Source organism: Anas platyrhynchos, chromosome 11, assembly GCF_047663525.1.
Source record: "Anas platyrhynchos isolate ZD024472 breed Pekin duck chromosome 11, IASCAAS_PekinDuck_T2T, whole genome shotgun sequence".
Taxonomy (NCBI): domain Eukaryota; kingdom Metazoa; phylum Chordata; class Aves; order Anseriformes; family Anatidae; genus Anas; species Anas platyrhynchos.
This window is the reverse complement of record NC_092597.1, coordinates 9,084,420-9,102,639: the sequence shown is the minus strand read 5'-3', so window position 1 is coordinate 9,102,639 and position 18,220 is coordinate 9,084,420. Positions and strand designations below refer to the sequence as shown.

At 37.6% G+C, this 18,220-nt stretch overlaps 1 protein-coding gene and 1 long non-coding RNA gene across 11 annotated transcripts in view; one reads left to right on the top strand and one right to left on the bottom strand.

Annotated features, from left to right (window-relative positions):
• TRPM1 (transient receptor potential cation channel subfamily M member 1) overlaps positions 1 to 18,096 on the top strand; it is a 128,503-nt gene extending 110,407 nt beyond the window's left edge. For 8 of the 10 annotated variants that reach the window (XM_072043535.1, XM_072043528.1, XM_072043534.1 and 5 more), the window contains 11 exons: positions 536 to 825; positions 1,370 to 1,598; positions 2,904 to 3,026; positions 3,377 to 3,508; positions 4,652 to 4,780; positions 5,237 to 5,488; positions 6,107 to 6,299; positions 9,113 to 9,257; positions 11,407 to 11,606; positions 12,646 to 12,778; positions 14,445 to 18,096. In XM_072043535.1, coding sequence (XP_071899636.1) covers positions 536 to 825; positions 1,370 to 1,598; positions 2,904 to 3,026; positions 3,377 to 3,508; positions 4,652 to 4,780; positions 5,237 to 5,488; positions 6,107 to 6,299; positions 9,113 to 9,257; positions 11,407 to 11,606; positions 12,646 to 12,778; positions 14,445 to 15,720 — 3,102 coding nt within the window. In that variant the 3' untranslated portion in view covers positions 15,721 to 18,096. The remainder of the gene's footprint in view (positions 1 to 535; positions 826 to 1,369; positions 1,599 to 2,903; positions 3,027 to 3,376; positions 3,509 to 4,651; positions 4,781 to 5,236; positions 5,489 to 6,106; positions 6,300 to 9,112; positions 9,258 to 11,406; positions 11,607 to 12,645; positions 12,779 to 14,444) is intronic. The other 2 variants (XM_072043529.1, XM_072043530.1) reach the window with 2 other exon arrangements.
• On the bottom strand, positions 6,283 to 17,064 carry LOC110353794 (uncharacterized). The gene is made up of 4 exons (XR_005268479.2): positions 16,961 to 17,064; positions 15,512 to 15,592; positions 11,413 to 11,559; positions 6,283 to 8,219 (listed from the first exon to the last, which is right to left on the bottom strand). It is a non-coding gene; the product is annotated as an uncharacterized lncRNA (long non-coding RNA).
• Positions 18,097 to 18,220: the final 124 nt, after the last annotated feature.

Sequence of the window (18,220 nt, the reverse complement as noted above, 5' to 3'; positions counted from 1 at the left end):
ACACCTGTAAGATATGCAGCACTGTTCTTCCGGAATAGATACAGACGTAGCAAATAAACTTAGAGTGGAACATTCACAGTGAAGTCAGGTTTGCTAAAGCTCCATTTACACTGCAGTAGAATGTATTAAATATTAATTCACTGCAAATCAACTGGTGCAATTACACATATGGTAGAGATCCACTTACAATGCAGTGTAAAGTGATGGCTTCAGAACAACAGGATTCTACTGTACTTATCCAAAATGGTGACTTGTAGTTGAGCATGCAAGAAATGGTTCTCTGAATAAAACATTAACCATGACTTATAGTTAAGCATGCAAGAAATGGTTCTCTGAATAAAGCATTAACACGTGTGCTAGCCCAGTGCATGCTCTTTCACATGTTCTCCGTAGTTTTTTTTTACCATTTGCTTTAGCAAAAAGAAAAAAAAAAAATGTAATAATATCATATCCTCTCAATATGCGTCCTGTGCATGGTGCCGTTGTCAGATTAGCTGTTAAAGATTGATAGGAAGAATTTCTCTTTTCTTCCCAGGATGATGAGCCTCCCACAAAAGGGAAGAAGAAGAAGAAGAAAAAGGAGGAAGAGATCGATATTGATGTGGATGACCCAGAAGTCAGCCGCTTTCAGTATCCATTTCATGAACTTATGATATGGGCCGTGCTGATGAAACGGCAAAAGATGGCACTCTTCCTTTGGCAACGAGGAGAGGAAACCATGGCCAAGGCACTTGTTGCCTGTAAGCTCTACAAATCTATGGCCCATGAGTCTTCTGAGAGTGAACTAGTGGATGACATCTCTCAGGATCTGGACAACAACTCAAAGTTAGTAGACCTGGTGCAAAGTATGTGTCTATCTGATAGAGAGGGTTGTTGGACCTGCTGAAAGCTAGATTTTTAGTAGAGTACGATTCATTTCTAGACTGTAGGTTCATTGAGTATGACTTGGAGCCTAGTTATCAACAGTAAACAAGCCAAAATTTGTTCTCAGAGTCCAAAGGCAGCGCTAGCAAGGAGAAGACTTGCATTTTTTCTGATGGCGCACATTCTTTCTTCAGCTTCTTTCTCTGTAAAGCAGCTAGCTTTATTTCACAATGTTATTTTCAAGATATGATCGCATAAATTAAGGGCTATCTATAGGTAAACTTGTCTAAAGATGTTATTGGTATAAGCTTATACCAATAGTCTGCAGACACTAAAAATTTGATGGGAATTTTTGTAGACTGTCCCAATTCAAGTTCAAGACTCGGTTGTTCTTATTTTTGTGCATGGGAAGATATAATCCCATATGAATAGAATGAAAATCCCAAATGCAAGCAAACACTGATTACTAAATCAAACTTCACTAGACATACCTTGTATCTTCCAGAGATTTTGGCCAACTGGCAGTTGAGCTCTTGGATCAGTCCTACAAACATGATGAGCAGATTGCCATGAAACTGCTGACCTATGAACTGAAAAATTGGAGTAATTCTACCTGCTTGAAATTGGCTGTGGCAGCTAAACACAGGGACTTCATTGCTCACACATGCAGTCAGATGCTCTTAACAGATATGTGGATGGGGCGACTACGTATGCGGAAAAACCCAGGTCTTAAGGTATTTCTGTTCTGCATTTACCTTCAAATATATGGTTGCAAATAATACTACATTACATATAGTGTATACATAGAACAAATTAGCATGCTAATTAAAGATGGTTTCAGAACATACCTGTTCGGAATATCTTATTTTTTTTGTTTCTAAACTCAGGAAGTCTAAGGAGCATTATCCTGTGACAAAGGAAAATGACGTGACAATGACCTATAGAAGGCTTAATGTGATTGGAACCTGGGAGCAAAGTTGTGGCTTTCAATACATATTGAGATCTGTTCATTTAAAACATGAGTCCCAAATTAAAAATCAATTGGATAAAAGCAAAAAGGTCTCTAGGGGTCCACACAATGAAGACAGATAGAAAAGGAATCTTGGACAGATTCTTATTAGTGTTGCCAGAAGACACAGAGTCAAGATTGAAATCTGTGTAATTGTATTACACAATTGTATTACACATTGTATTGTGTGAAATCATGTGATCTTTATTCCTTTCTTCTACAATTTGATGCTTGTATCCCTTGTACTGATTTTTATATTTCCTGATTATTGGGTTTGGAAAAAACAAACAAACAAAAGCAGTGTGAAGAAGCTGCCACAAAGAGAAACATGAGTGAGCCAATCTTAAGGAAACAGAGCAGTGTTTGTGTTGTGCTTTTTTTTTTTTCCTGTGTTTTTAGATGAATATAATCTTTTCGTCATTATATAATGCAGATGCTGTCCTCCATGTGAAGGCCCATCATGATGATGTCGCCTTCATTCTTACCTCCTTATTTTCTTAATCCCCCCATGTCAAAGTGCCTTGCCACCCTTCCCAGGTCATGCTCCTGAGGTCACTCACACACATGTTGCACTCCCTCTGTCATTTTCAACTTCTTTCTGCTTTCCCCCATCTGCCACTTAAAGCCATTTAAAATCTTCAGGCCTGCATCTGCCTTTCAGATTTCATCATGGTGATTTCTAAATCTGTTCATTGATTTCCCTTCTTTCCTCCAAAGCATTAATCAACCTGCTAAAGTTCTAGTTTTGTTACCTGCATTCCTCTCTTCTTTTACTCCTTTTCTGTACTTTGGCAACTCATGCCTGTGTTGCTGTATCTCTGCATTCTCATACAGTAACAGAATTCATCCTTTCATAAAACAGCTTATCGAAAATATTTAAGTGCTACACATTTATTACTTTTGTAGGATAGCAGAGTATCTTGAATATTATGCAAAAGAAAAGATTTTTTAATGGGAATAGCCTTTTTTATGAAAACTATTAGTTTAAACAAGTATTGCAGTCTGAATTGAATTCTTCTTTGTTGTACAGGTTATAATGGGGATTCTCTTCCCTCCTACCATCCTTTTCCTAGAGTTTCGCAGTTACGATGATTATTCTTACCAGACATCAAGAGAAAATGAAGAAGGCAAAGAAAAAGAGGATGAAAATGTGGTCAGTACTGGAGCTTATCAGGAAGTTCTAACACTTCAAGAGTGCTCAGTATTCTAAGTTCTCTCTGCTGTAGGTCATTGAGGTTAAAATCGCAACTGCCTCTGTGAAGAATCAGTGAAGGGTATTGGAAGTATATAGGCTGTATTCTCAGGGTGTGTAAATTGTAGAGATGTATAGATTTACTATAGCTGAGAGATTTTCTGTTTTAAGAAAAGACAACTGAGCTAAAGACTCCTCTGTTGCTCAGAGGAGGCGTTTTGAAGCTAACAGTTGGCTGGGATTATAAATGCGAAAAGCTACTATTTTTTATGTGTGTATCAGTGAAAACTGACATCATCATTTTTTTTCAGGATGCAAATGCGGATACAGGTTCCCGAAAAGGAGATGAAGAGAATGGAAATAAAAAACAAAACAGCCTTCCAATTGGAACAAAGATCTATGAGTTCTATAATGCACCTATTGTCAAATTTTGGTTCTACACAGTAAGTCATGGTGATTAAGCTGACAGTGATTGTTTTTCTCATGCCTATGAAACTTAAAGGATTGTCATGTAAAAATAGTAACTACATAATACATACATAATAGTGATTTTCATGGAATCTGATGAGTAAAGCACTCTTTTTATTCAGAGAAAAATGCTTAGACAGTGAAACAGAACAAGCAACTGTAGCTTATGCTGTCACCCTCTAAAGCTCCTACACACTTTGAAGGAGGCTCTGGCTAGCTAAACATATGCCAGACCATGCAAGCTGCATAGTCCAGTCACTCAGTCCATGCTAGACTGGATTCCCTTGCTTTTTAAAGCCCTCTGGATCGTGTTCTGCTTTGAAATGCACTTTAATACCAAACAAGAAATGCTGCAGTATGAGTGCTTGCCATTCACTGTGTCAAGTTAGGCTCAGGTGAGTGCAACCTCAACAGAAGCACAGATCCCTAAGACTTAATGGATTCTTTTTTTACTTTTTAAATAATTAAAAACAATCTAAACTACAGCTATCTCATTTTCTCTTTAGTGCATCAAGAATTATCTAGTGCCAAACTCTACTTTAATAAAACAGAAAGAAATACTCATGCTGCTGCTCATGAATTTCATGTGTTCCCTGCATGAAGGATACTGGTTTCTTTTTTATTCTGAGTTAGGATGCTATAATATTATGTAGGTTTTTAGTTTCAGCAGGTCATCACACAGCACTATACTGATCTGATCTTTCTGCTGCCTGTAATAGTAATTTAAAAGGTTTCATACGCTATGGTTTACAAAAGGTTTTCATTACACTATGGTTTCATAGTGTAAAGGAGTTACATTGTCGTAGATTAAAAAAGCCACAAGCACAAAGGGCCTGATTTAAAATGCTTTGCCATTGTCCTGCTTATTTCAACAAATGAGATAATTTAGCTGTGTGGATCATGTCCATCTGCTGGAGGCCCATGGCCTCTGCCACTGTGCGCAACAGCTGTAGTAGCAAGAGCATTGTAGCAAGCACACTTCCTTCACGAAATAAAAGCTTTTTCCTTGCACAAATAAGTCTTCAGCACCTGAATCTGTCACACACAGCCTCAAAATATGTGTTCATATGTGTTAATATGAATGTCACAAAAGTCCATAAAGGATATCCTTTTTGTAGATATCATACCTGGGTTACTTGATGCTATTTAATTATATCATCTTGGTGCGGATGGAACGGTGGCCGTCAGTCCAGGAATGGATTGTCATCTCCTACATTGTGACACTGGCTTTAGAGAAAGTAAGAGAGGTAAAGTCTGATCATGCTATCACATAATCTTCAAAACGAAGCTCTTTTGTAGAGGTAATAATGGCATTGACTTATGCAGAATGTGAGAAGCCATGCATGAGACAAGATTGTCTTATCCACAGAGTCCCAAAACACCAATCATTGGAGAGATTTTCATTTATGACCCATATCCTAAATCTTTCCCTTGCTGGGTAAATCTTCTAGTTTGAATGTTATTGATAAATTTCAACAACAGCAACAAAGGCTTAATTAAGCCAAAATAGAAAGAAAGATTAAAAGAAAATGTTGCAGCTAGGCACTTAAAATATTGCTGCCTAAGAGAAATTGTGCTGCCAATGGGAGGGGGTCCCAACCATGTATTAAATGTGAAAAGGTTGTTCTTTTTTCATGACTGTTACTTCAGAAATGTAGCTTGGCATTTCTCCTAATTATGTCTTTGTTAATTTTTTATTTTAGATTCTGATGTCAGAGCCAGGAAAGCTGAGCCAAAAAGTGAAAGTTTGGCTCCAGGAATACTGGAATATTACTGACCTGGTGGCCATTTCAGTATTTATGATAGGAGCAATTCTTCGCCTACAGAACCAGCCTTACATGGGTTATGGAAGAGTAATTTACTGTGTAGATATAATTTTCTGGTACATTAGAGTACTAGATATCTTTGGTGTGAACAAGTATCTGGGACCTTACGTCATGATGATTGGAAAGATGGTTAGTAAGTTACGTATTTCAGAACTTTGTAGGAAACAAAATTCAGTTCTGATTTTAAATAACAACCCTGAAGAAGTTTTTCTATCTGTGTAGGACTCTGAGTAAGGGCTGTGAAAAAAATTGCCTTGTAAATTTTGCACACACATGAGATTGAATACTCTTGCTAATAATTGCTTGATTCAAGAGGGAGATACTTTTTAAATTGGTTCAAAAAAATTCAGAAGATTGTTCACTTTGCCTGCCTTCTGCCTCCCAAAGCCATAGCAATAACAGATTGATGATAAATAGGAATCATCCACAAAACCATCAGTTGTGGACAAATGATACAACAATGATTGTCATCTCTTTGCGACCACAGAAAGACTCTGTTGGAAGCACAGCATAGTAATGCCGTGATACATGATACAAAAGAGAATAGGGATAACAAACCTTTTACTGTTTTAAGTCTTTTTTTAAATATAAATTCAGACTTTTTCCTGTATTTTTATGTATGTTCATTCATGAGGAGTAGTTAAAGTCAAAGACTTGATCATTTTACTGCATGTTGGCAAACAGACATGCCGATGCCCCTGTACTAGCTTGTGATGATAAGAACCCCTCTGTGTGGTCTCTCTGCAGATGATTGACATGCTCTACTTTGTGGTGATCATGCTTGTGGTTCTAATGAGTTTTGGAGTAGCCCGCCAAGCTATCCTGCATCCAGATGAAGAGCCTTCTTGGAGACTAGCTCGCAACATCTTCTATATGCCCTACTGGATGATCTATGGAGAGGTGTTCGCAGACCAGATAGACCGTAAGAGTAGAATTCATAGTAAGATTCTGTTTCCTGTTTATGAGGCAGATGATCAGATCCAAATTAATGTTGTTGTTTTTTATTTTTTTAATTTGGAATTAGAGTGGTTTTGTCTGTATGATTAATTATTCTTGTCTTGAGGGTTTTCTTGTGACAAACTCAGGAGACTAAGAACTTCCTGTTCCCCACCTGCATGTCCTGTCTCTCATTGTATGTCCCAATTCAGTTAACAGTGAGAGGGATATAGTCTGGAATACTCACCTGTCAGAGAGTATAACAGTATTAAATGTTCTGTTTACTTTCATGAATCAGCAGAGATCATTCTTAATCTTTTCTTTGAACCAATGTTTTACTAATAGACAATTCCAACAGAAGAAGAAAAAAATAAATACCTTTTACAGGAGACAAAAGTATACATGCCTTTTTATCTCCAGCTCACAGCACAAACAATGAGCTAATACATTTTTACTAATACTGATACATCTACTTTCCAGAAATCTTTCAGTTTCATAAATCACTCATGTTCTTTTCTACATCTTTGGAAAAACAAAACAATAAAGGAAAGCTGCTTGATTGGCTTTAGGTGTGGAAATAGTATTTCTTACACAAAAGCTGCACAGATGAAAATAAAATCTGTCTTAGAGGAGATGGACACTGTCATGTTACTGATAGTTTTTTGTTAATATTCAAAATTTGTACAGATGGTTAAACGTGGAGCTGGCTTCCTTTAGTATATATTAGAAGAGTTTGGCTGTCTTCTTTACTCCCCACCACTGCTGGGTGTACTCTTGCCTTTGTAAGATCTCTCCTGAGCCTTCTCTTCTCCAGGCTGAATAGTTCCAGTTCCCAGCCTTGCTTCATTTGTCAAGTGCTCCAGTCACCTTAAACATTTCTGTGGCCCTTTGCTGGATACTTTCCAGTACTGGGGAGCCTGGAACTTGACACACCAGTCCAGGTGTGCTTCCACCAGGGCTGAATAGAGGAGAACAACTACCTTCCTCAACTTGCTGGTAACTCTTTTCCTAATGCAGCCCAGGAAGCTTCTCAGTCTAGTTCGCTCCATTTAGAAGATGCCCATGGGCAAGAAATCAGTGGTATTCAACAGCAACATATTCATTAGCGATAGGAAAGACTGGCTGAGTTTCTTCCAAAAGTGTGATTTTTCTTATGCTCACCATTTAGGGGTTGGCGAGCGGGTATCTATACTGCCATTAAAATGGGCTTTAGTAATACTGTACTTTAATAACAGCAGTATCGTGGCTATTAATGGAAAGAGAGCTATTCAACAGAAACAGCTGGCAGACTCAAAGCCAGGGTGATTCTTAAAATAATAATAAAAAATCAGGAGGAAATATTCCATAATAGCTGAAAGAATGATCTTATGTGGTAACTTCGAGTTGTTTTGTGTTTGTGGTGACTGCCAGTTTTGTTAGTTGCCTGAAATATCTTGTAAGTTTACATGATCATCTGCCATCAGCATTTTGTGATTTATTTTAATATCATGGATTTGCTGCCTTGTGTAACATTTGGAGAACACAATGTGAAAAGGAAATGGCAGAATGCCGTGCAGTTTTAACTAAGACATTGTTTCTAACCATGTGTCTCCACTGTTACAACATTTAAGTTGCTTATCTTTTCTTGGTGACAAAACTGTATTTTCAATCATCTTTCTTGGTTTCTGTTTTCCTTATATTATTCTATTGTTTTCTTTCCCTCTCTCCCTGCCTCCTTTCTTATTTCGTTCCTTTGGAATGCCATTCAGTCTATGCCATGGAAATCAATCGTAAGTCTCTTTGGAGAGCTGCTGATGATCTAATTTAGCAGAATACGTTCATTAATCTTTTTCTTCACTAGATCCTAGGTATTCAGTAGATACCATAATTATAGGGCTTACCCAATATTCACATGTCAATTGTTTTTCTACTGAAACAGTTTCATCTGAAAAGAAGCAGAGGAAAAATATTTTAATATATGTTGCAGATCAGAAGTTTTGGCCAAGCTTTTGTAATTAATATCATGTTATAAATAATTACTTTTGATTACCTATATATTAGTGTTTCTTTAGCAGCACTTTCACTGATCCATGTAAATAATACTATGGTTCATTTGACTTCCCTTTTATACTTTCTTTGTGATAAACAGGAAAAACGTAGGTCTGATCTTTGAAAAGCAAGCAAAATATGTTGGGATTAATCATAGACTAAATATCTATTTTCTTTCACAGTAAGTAAGAATAAACTGTTGTCAAATATTTGAAAGTATTTCTCAGGGGACATTGTTTTTTTTTTTTCACTTTCAGAAAGCTTCAAAAAGCTGTTTTTGCCTAGTCACATAAATAAAAAGTGTAATGAACTTACTGTCAGACTTAGTATTCGTTAAGGGATTTCAGCTAAGGAACCTGTGGTTGATAAACACTCTACCTAATACAAAATGGTTCCAAAAAAGAGTTTAGCCTTGCATTTGAAATTAGATAGGCTGCCCCTGCACTTAAAGACAGAACAAACTTGCTGCATTTACCCAAACTCTAAAAAAAAGCCCTTACTCCAGAGAGTCTATGTATTTTGTGAGGAAAAAATATCCATTTGGAAAGGAAGCTACGCTACACAGTAAACTTGAGGTCACTCCCATGTTCACTATTACAGGACATTTTTTTTTTGCATGGTGTAGTTAGAAGCAGACTTTGGAATAGAAATTATACATACTTTCTACTGGAAATAAATTGGCAAAATTTATTTAGTTTGGTAAATTTTATATGTGTGTCATTATTAAATAAATGTGAATTATTTTCTCAACTGTCAGGCAATTTAAATATCTTTCCTGTTTTTAATTAGCTCCTTGTGGAGACAATCTTTACGATGAGGATGGTAAACGCCTCCCTCCATGCATACCAGGGGCCTGGCTCACTCCAGCTATTATGGCCTGTTACCTCTTGGTGGCAAATATCCTCCTGGTAAACCTGCTGATTGCTGTCTTCAAGTATGTAAATGATCATGTACTATCTTTACTTTCCTACTGCCAAGATAAAATTTCAGTGGGAGTCCATCAACTGATTTTGCAAGGGTTTGCATTTGCACTCAGAATCTATGAACATGACTGGCACATGTTCGGAATGGTTCATACACTAGGAAAGAGTACAGGACAGGTTACTGCAAATTTGCCAGCAACTGCAGTAGTGCGTATGCAAGAATCTGGCTATCATCAGTCACTGCCTAATGGATAATGTCAGGCCTCAAGATTGCTTAGTAAAGATGAAAACTGAATCCATGAAACTTGCTACATGGAAGCCCATACAACCATTAGCAAACATGATTCTACCATAGTTCTGCAGAATGAAAATGCAAGCATCAAAAGCAGAAGGCATTTCTACTATCACTGCATCATCTGCCTTCTTTTTTCTTCTTGCTTTGCTTCTTGTAACTTAGGAACAAAAAGAAGAGAGGGTTTTGCAGAGTTCCTATACCACCCATGACTGCAGTGTATATTGCCTTGAACCAAGAGAAAGGATGGCTACACATTACCAAGATCTGTGACTACATGTGTGGCCAGTACAAGCAACATGCAACTGTGCAAATTCTTAATATTATTCCATAAATCCATAAAATCCATACTTAGAATTTGCAGGAGTAAAACTAAATGCGTTTCTACAGCCTGTGCTTTCTGCCAACAATTATGTTGCATGCTTTTCCTATCATCATCTAGGGATTAAAAAAAATAGGAACAATTGAAACATGTACTTGCTACTAACGTTTTCCCATAACACCAACTGAGAAAAGCAGGTGATTCCATTTGGATGTCCATAAATATGCAGTGTTGCAGGGCTTGCTGGCGTAGGTGATGGGTGTCACAATCACAAAAATAGTTAATTTTGTGCTCAGAAATCTACAGCTCACAAAGCCCGTCTTTCATTTGATGTATGCAGCTTAAAAGGTCATGAATTTTAAAGTGCTGAAATGCCAGTCACATTGCTAGGGGGAAGGGGAAGTATCTTACAATGGTAGCTATTATTGGCTGAAGAGACCAAGGAATCAGCAGTTTGGGAAGTAGGTCATGCTGTTAACTCCTGCCATCCTAGCATGGTTACAGGGGGGTGAGACCTAACTGGGGAATTCCTGCTATGCTAGAGAGACAGAACGAAGTCAGGTTGTCAATTAACAGTGTTAGTAATCTCATGTGTTCTTAGCCAAAAGAAACTAGGAGCTACGTGTACTCAAGAATTCTCTGTTTTTGAAGAGATTTTTAAACTATTTTTGTGAAGGTAAATTTTCTAAAGAACAGAAAGAAAAGAATTGGACGAACACATAAAAAGAGGAAGCGTCAATATCATCCTCATAGATGTGAACTGTCCTCGTATATTTTAAAAAAGCTTGAAAAGCTTCATGTAAGACAGAACATCCAAATCTTCTCTCTCGTAGTTGGCATTTTATAACCTTTAATGTTGTTGTCTCTGGATTGAACAGTGTCCACTTTCTACTCCTTCATATCCCCTGAATTACAAAACAGAATGTCTTTATAACGCACCCCATTTTGGTGTAGAAATGATGAAGCCGTAGCTTCCAAGAACAACATGCTTTAAAAGAATATGCACAGTGTTTTCAAATCAGAAGTCTGAATGAACAAAGTTTGAATTTAGAACATTTTGTGAAAACTTGAGAAGTGTTCTATGTAGGTCAAGCTGATTAGCATGTTAAAAGAAAACTGTGGTTCTTTGGGTTTAGCATACAGAATACCTTTCATGGATTTAATACTTCGTATAATATCAAATACTGGAATGTGTTAATAGAATTAACGCATTAATAAATAGAATTGTTAATAAAATTGTGTAAGTTTATTTTCACTGACAGATAAAGCACTTTACAGTAGAAGCAAATAGTCTGTCTAAGATGATGACTATTTTGGGTGGTGCATAAGAGATACAGAGCACCTTCTGTTCTGCCACCTTCCAAAGGAGTAATAAAATCATGAGTTCAGGTTCATCATTAGTTCAGCAAGTTCAGTTGCATCAAATAAGAAGTGAACCAAGCAAGTCATGTGGCCTCATGTTGTTATTTATTTTTCACTGTTGTTCTTGCTTAATGATAAGTAAACTTAGGGACCTAATAGAAAATGTACCTATGTTCCCTTTCAGCAATACCTTCTTTGAGGTAAAATCAATATCCAACCAAGTCTGGAAGTTCCAGCGGTACCAGCTGATTATGACATTCCATGACAGACCTGTCCTCCCACCGCCGATGATTATCTTCAGCCACCTCTACATAATCATCAAGAGAGTCTGCTGTCGCTGCAAGAAGCGTGAAGGAGACCAGGATGAGCGTGACAGGGGACTGAGTATGCAAGGAATCTTCTCTAAATTTAGCTCTTTGCACCATATTAGCAGAAAGCAGTAGCTTTTCCAATGCTGAACTATTACTTTTGTTCACATTGACTGTCCAGTGTATTTGCAGAGGACAGCATGGGACAAAACTGATACGAAGTTAACAGCCGTTGAGTTCCTTGGGCTCTTAAGATTACAAGATGCTATGCTGGTAATGAATGCTTTCTTTAACATACTTCAGCATACCTGGCATCCACTTAATCTGGTTTTACCAAGTTCTAGTAAAGTTCATACAATGGAAAGGGGAAATAGGAAACTGAGAGAAAGGGATTACAGTTTCAAATGTCATCTGTAGTGTCAGCTTCGTGATTGTGAGCAATCTGTGTCCAAGAGCATACCCACTTTCTCCATGTTACATACCTGCTATTTCACAGGAGAACAGTGAGGATTCTTCTACTAACTCACTCTGCAATTATTAAGTAATTATCTTTTGCACAGTATGCTTTGGATTTAAAAGAAAGGAAATAAGGGCAGAAAAAAGAGTAAATGTAACAGTCACTACAGATAAAAAAAAAAAAAAAACGAATCTGAATAAAGGATAAAATGTTCCCACAAACTTAATGTTTCCATTGGATTTTCCTACATGATTTTAAGTTTTTGAAGCTCTTATCCAAAGAATGTCTGGAAAACAATGTTATATCACGTTACCTGTTGCCTTTAACTGTCATTCTTTATGGATGATACTTGAATTAAGGAACAATCAAACTGGCAGAGATTGCTCTAGTCTCAGCCTGTAAAATCTGTTGACTTTGTTTAACATGTAGCACTATTATTAGAAAGGGTAAAGGTCGCTAAAGGGTAAAGGTCACTAAGAAAATTCAGCCCGTAGTGAATGGTTGTAGAAGCAGGTAATAGTCACAATGCATTACGTTGCCTTCAGGGCTATAGCCATCCTTGGCGAAGTGCTCATTCCCTGTTTACAAAATCATCTGTTCTTTTAGTAGAGGAAAAGTTAAAGGTGTTAAAAACACATTTTTCTTCTGTTTTATGCAGAGTTATTTCTGAATGATGAAGAGCTAAAAAAACTGTACGAGTTTGAAGAGCAGTGCGTAGAAGAATACTTCCAGGAAAAAGAGGATGAGCAGCAGTCATCTAATGATGAACGCATCAGAGTTACCTCTGAAAGGTACCTATTAAGAAAAGAAACCAAACCACTTACCTGGAACAATATATTGCTTTTTGTGTCCTCATTATAACTGAAGTTTAGATAAAGTAGACTTATGATCTTGGAGAAACCCCTGCCATTCAGACGCTGTTCTGAGTCCTAGGTAAATGTCAATGCAGATGCATCTCTCACAAGAACAAGCTTTTTGTTGTTCTGATGGCGTGTCACTAAGGCTGCTGGTTTGGTTAGCTTCGTTGTAAGAACGTTTCTGTCCAAGGTAGTTTTTTCCCTCTCACCATCTGAAGATCGCAGTTACACCTTAGATTCCACTTGAGAAAAATCAGTACTTGTTAAACTTTTTAAGCTATGTTCCCTGACAGTGAGAACCTTCTCCTGCTTTCCTGTAGGCCCTCTTTAGGTACTGGAAGGCTGCGATGAGGTTTCCCTGGAGCTTTCTCTTCTCCAGGCTGAACATCCCCAGCTCTCTCAGCCTGTCTTCATAGGAGAGGAGTTCCAGCCCTTTGATCATCTTTGTGATGTTCCTTTGGACTTGATCTACATTCATGTCTTTCTTGTGCTGGGGGCCCCAGAGCTGAATGCAGTACTCTGAATGGGGTCTCATGAGAGCAGAATTGAGAGGCAGAATCACCTCCCTCAACCAAGCTGTCCATGCTTCCTAAGTTGATCTCTGAGACGTTTAATTCCCTAACGGCTAAATATCTTTTTGTTGAAGGGAGGCAATTTATATCTTGCAATATTATTTGTGAAGTTTGAGAATAGAGAAGTAAATGAAATCTGCCACATATTATCAAGTCATTTCTGTTGCACTATTTCTCCATGGCAATTTGTCAAAATCCTAGGTATTGTACCAGAGAATAAAGCGTGGTTGCTAAGCCTCACTGATTCACTATGGTCTATAGTCACAAAGCAGATTTGTGTATTTCTCATGACTTCTTGCTCCAGATGCTTCATCATCTTTTGTGTGTAAGAGCAAAAGAATGTTAATTTCATTTCCACAGTTGATTTACTAGTATATGATCTCTAAGTCACATTCTAACACCTGGCTTTTTTATTAATTCTTCTGGAACCGTAATTTCCATTACGATATAAATGATAAAAGAAAATGGAAAAAAAAAAGTTTTTTTTTTTAATTGAAATTTTTAAATTGAGCTAGACAGTAATTCTACTCCCTTCTGCACTGATACGTAATTGAAAGGTATTTCAAGAAAGAAAGTAACCCCATAAACACTAGTGCACGTTCCCTCTTCCACAGCCACAAAACCAGTTTTACAACATGCCTTGATGCTGTTTTAAGTCATTCTGTGAACATGTTATTAGAAGGTATTTTTCATATAATTAATAGATGCATTCACAACTGAATGTGAAGAGGGTGGCACACTCAAAGAGGAATATAATGGTAGTCTCTCCCAAAAGGGCTACAACTCTTGTACTCTCCTGGCATGTAAATAAGGGAAAATTCAAGTAGCCCTCTAATATGGTATAAGGAAAGCATGGATAAAAAGAAAATGAACAAGTACTATGCCACACACAGGAAAAAATAATGATGTATAATGATACATAGCACAAAATTCTGTCTTAGGAAAAAAATCAGTATCTGGGGGCCTATAACAGGTTACTGCACTATCCCACCCTTTCTGTTTTATGCTTCCTCTTTTGTACCCAACAGAGTTGAAAACATGTCTATGAGGCTAGAAGAAGTGAATGAAAGAGAACATTTTATGAAAGCCTCTCTTCAAACAGTTGACCTTCGACTCTCTCAACTGGAAGAACTTTCTGGTCGGATGGTGAATGCTCTGGAGAAGCTGGCAGGTATTGACAAGTCTGAGCTGACATATACGTGTTCACGGGCTTCATCTGAGTGTGATGCTGCGTATCTCCTGAGGCAAAGCAGTGTCAACAGCTCTGATGGCTACAGCATGTATAGATACCATGTTGGTGGTGATGAGTTAACTTATGATGACAGTACCACTCCGATGTCACCAGCCATAGGATTGCGTAAAAAAGCCTATTCCATTGGTGCAAAAGAAGATGGAGCAGACCCAAGGATGCTGGTTCCAGAGAACCAGACCAGTCTCCATTACACCTCTAATGCTAATTCAGTCAACCCGTCAGATTACAGTAGATCTACATTAGAAATTGAACAAAATGTTTCCAGACCTCATTCTGGTTCGGGTATTTTGGAGGATGAAAACCAAGGGATTTTCAAGAATGATGAAACGGTTCCTCGAAGTATAAACCAGATGGATGTTATCAGCAGACAGTCGGTACCCAAACCAGATTTTCAGAACACTCAGTTAAAAGTAGAACGGACTAAGTTAGAAGCAACAATCTCTTATCCCTTAGACAAATCAAAAGCAATGCGCTATTTTCCTCCTGAAACATTCAGTGCTTGTCAAACCACTATGATGAAGTCCAGGAGCTTTATATTTGCAAAAGGCGGAAAGGTGGTTGGAGGAGTTAACAACTGGACCACTGAGTATAGTACCATCATGGATCAGGTGTGCCCTTCTACAATTGAGCAGTGGGCCACAGAATGGAAATACGAAGTTGAGCAGCAGCTTTCTCAAGAACATCCTCCAGAGTACCCTGGTTTTGTCTCTGAAGCAGAAAGGCACGCAGAGCAGAAACAATTACAGATGGACACGGATGATGACAGTGATGTTGGTGAAGCAGGGATTAGTGCCTCTTACACGTCTGCACCTGCCACTGTCAAAGCTCAGAAGGAGAACTTACTATCAGTAAAGCCGGACAGGACTTCGGGGTTCCCATCAGTACGGTCCAAGAGTTTGCACAGCCATTCTCGGAAAGCCAAGTCTGTAAAGGACAAATTAAACAGACCAGGACATGCCAGTAGCGTAACTAACTTAGTGGTAGCATTTGGCAGTGCAACGGAAGAACAGAAAGCTAGGCAAGAAAATGCATCCACAGAAACTGAGTGTTGAAATGGTTTATGGCCCCTGTTTCATTGACAGTCAAGAAAGGAGTATGGCTAATTGAACAAATTATGGATTTTTTAATGAATTTTTACAGAAGAATTTTGCATATGTTTGTTTCTTTTAATTTTAGACTTGCTTGGTACATGTTCTGTTCTTAAATAAGTGCACTGGGTCAGGTGAAGGGGAGATACGTACTCTCTCAGGGGCAGATGTAAAAGTAGGCACAGTCCACAGATGCTGACAGCTTAGATCTTCCTTTTTTCCATTTCTACTTCCCTCATAAGCTTATTTTCTGATAAACTTTTTATAAAAGCTCTTGAAAGGACAATACAATCATGAAATAATGTAGAAAATATTTTTTCTTCTTTATCAGAAGACTTCTTAAATTGCACAAATTTTTAACCAGCCTTAGTTTTTATCCTGATTTATGCAGCTGGTTTCTTTCTGGCCATTATGTTTTCCAGATCAAAACAAAATTGTTGACTGCATGGAAATATTATGCAGTTCCCTTTCACTTCTGATTTCTTGCATGCTTCTTAGCAACTCTTTCAGAAAGGCAAAACATAGCAGTTTCTATCCAATAAAATAGAGCTGAATGGAAAAATACAGTTGTGTTTTGAAAAACCTGACCTGGAAAGCTATGTGTAAACATATTCTTGACCCATCTTTGAACTTCAGTTGCCATGGTCTGCTTTCAGGATCATATCTGTCCCTGCCCCAAAGCATGCTGGCAGCCTTAAACCGTTGAAAAACAGTGATTGTTTTGAAATGTTTTGGGAGATTTTAAGTATAAAAACTGTAGGGAGATTTTAATAATGTGAATCCAAGATCTGCATTGGTGTTTTGTATAAGCAGGGATTACAATGGAATCCCATGTAGAGAAAAAAAGTGACTTTGTTAAAATGCCTGCACTGGATAAAAAAACAGGAAAGGTAGTCTGATTAGGTGAGATCAAAATGTAGCCAATCTATGTTGGAAGCAAATCTATTGTGACAAATTAGTATTTAATTTTGCAAATTCAGTATGAAAGTGCATGAAGAACAAGAGTTCCTAGGGGTCAGTCTAAACAAAAAACAAATTCTACAGATGAGAAGAGAAATTCCATATATTTTCTTGAGTCAATTTCAAAAAGAAAGTTCGAAGGAAATAACTCTCTCTGCAGAGCGTTTTCTATCCCTCAACAACCAAGAGTGGAAATCCACATCTGTAGTTACAGTTTCAACAGTACGTTGAAAAACCTACTTACTAGGTTTTGATAGTTTTCTTCATAATAACATGATTTTTTATTTGCCTCATTCTTCTCTGTTACCTTTTAGGAATTTCATTTTCCCAAATACTCAGCACCTCTTTCTTCAGGGGAGGCATGCCGTTGAACAGACAGGAAAGAAAATGAGTTAAGGTTATGCTACTTGTTCACAGAATACTAGTCCAAAGTTTATGCTTAATTCATTAACAGTTAGTACTTACTCATAGGCTATTTTGAAAAAACAGAATTTCTTTTTGTCCCCCACCATCAGCTCCTCGGTATGTACGTCTCTGTCTGTTTTTTGGTAATGCTTTTCTGTTTTGAAACACAGAGATAGATGGAAGACTTTAGAATGCATTGATGGTATCATTTTTTATTATTTGTATTATATTTTCACACTCCACAATTACACTGTGAAGTATTGTTACCATACTGCATGATCATGGTAACTGCATAGATATTTCTGAAGGTTCAGTCATCATTTACTATAGCTTTTTGCCAGCTTGGTCTTATGAGCATGTTTACTGGTTTCACTGTTGCAGAACAGTGTTGACATTTTGCTTTTCATGAGGGCTTCTTTTTTATCCAACTTTAGGGAACATGACATTCTGTAAAAACAGAATGACATTTGAAATCGTTTCACTTCCTTGTTTACTTCTGTGTTACCTTTCTATGCAACTACACAGCCATTTTGTATGCGTGGTTCAAGTATCCTGCAATTTGCCAATGCCTTTTATTGTTTGCCTGCACACTCACCGGGAACTGATTCATCATCAAACAAAGGGATGCAGCTTTTCAGCACTTTGCTAACCAAGCAGTATGCATTGTGGAACACAGTACAGTGTGTTGCATGTCTCTTGTTACATTGTGTTTATAAAATCTGAGTTAAATCATGCTGTGCTTAACCAGTCTGGTTTTTAGCATTTGCATTACAAAGTTACTAGGTGACATGTAGTTTTCAAACAAAAACATTTTACCTTTGTATTTATTTTCTTACTTTGTGTAAATCATTTATAAAGAAATCTTATGGAAAAGATGTGAAATGAATTCAGTATACCAAAGTGGCCACGATAAGGATATCAGTTCTTTATACTAGATTCGGAACATACTAAATAGAATAATGAGCAACATGTCTGCATGCCTGCCTGCCTTCTTTCTTGAATACTGGGTGAAAGGATGAAAGTGCAGAACTGGTATTTCTGAAGATACATGCTTAATGCTGCCTTTTAAGAAGATGCATCCCTCCCGTTACTAAGGATG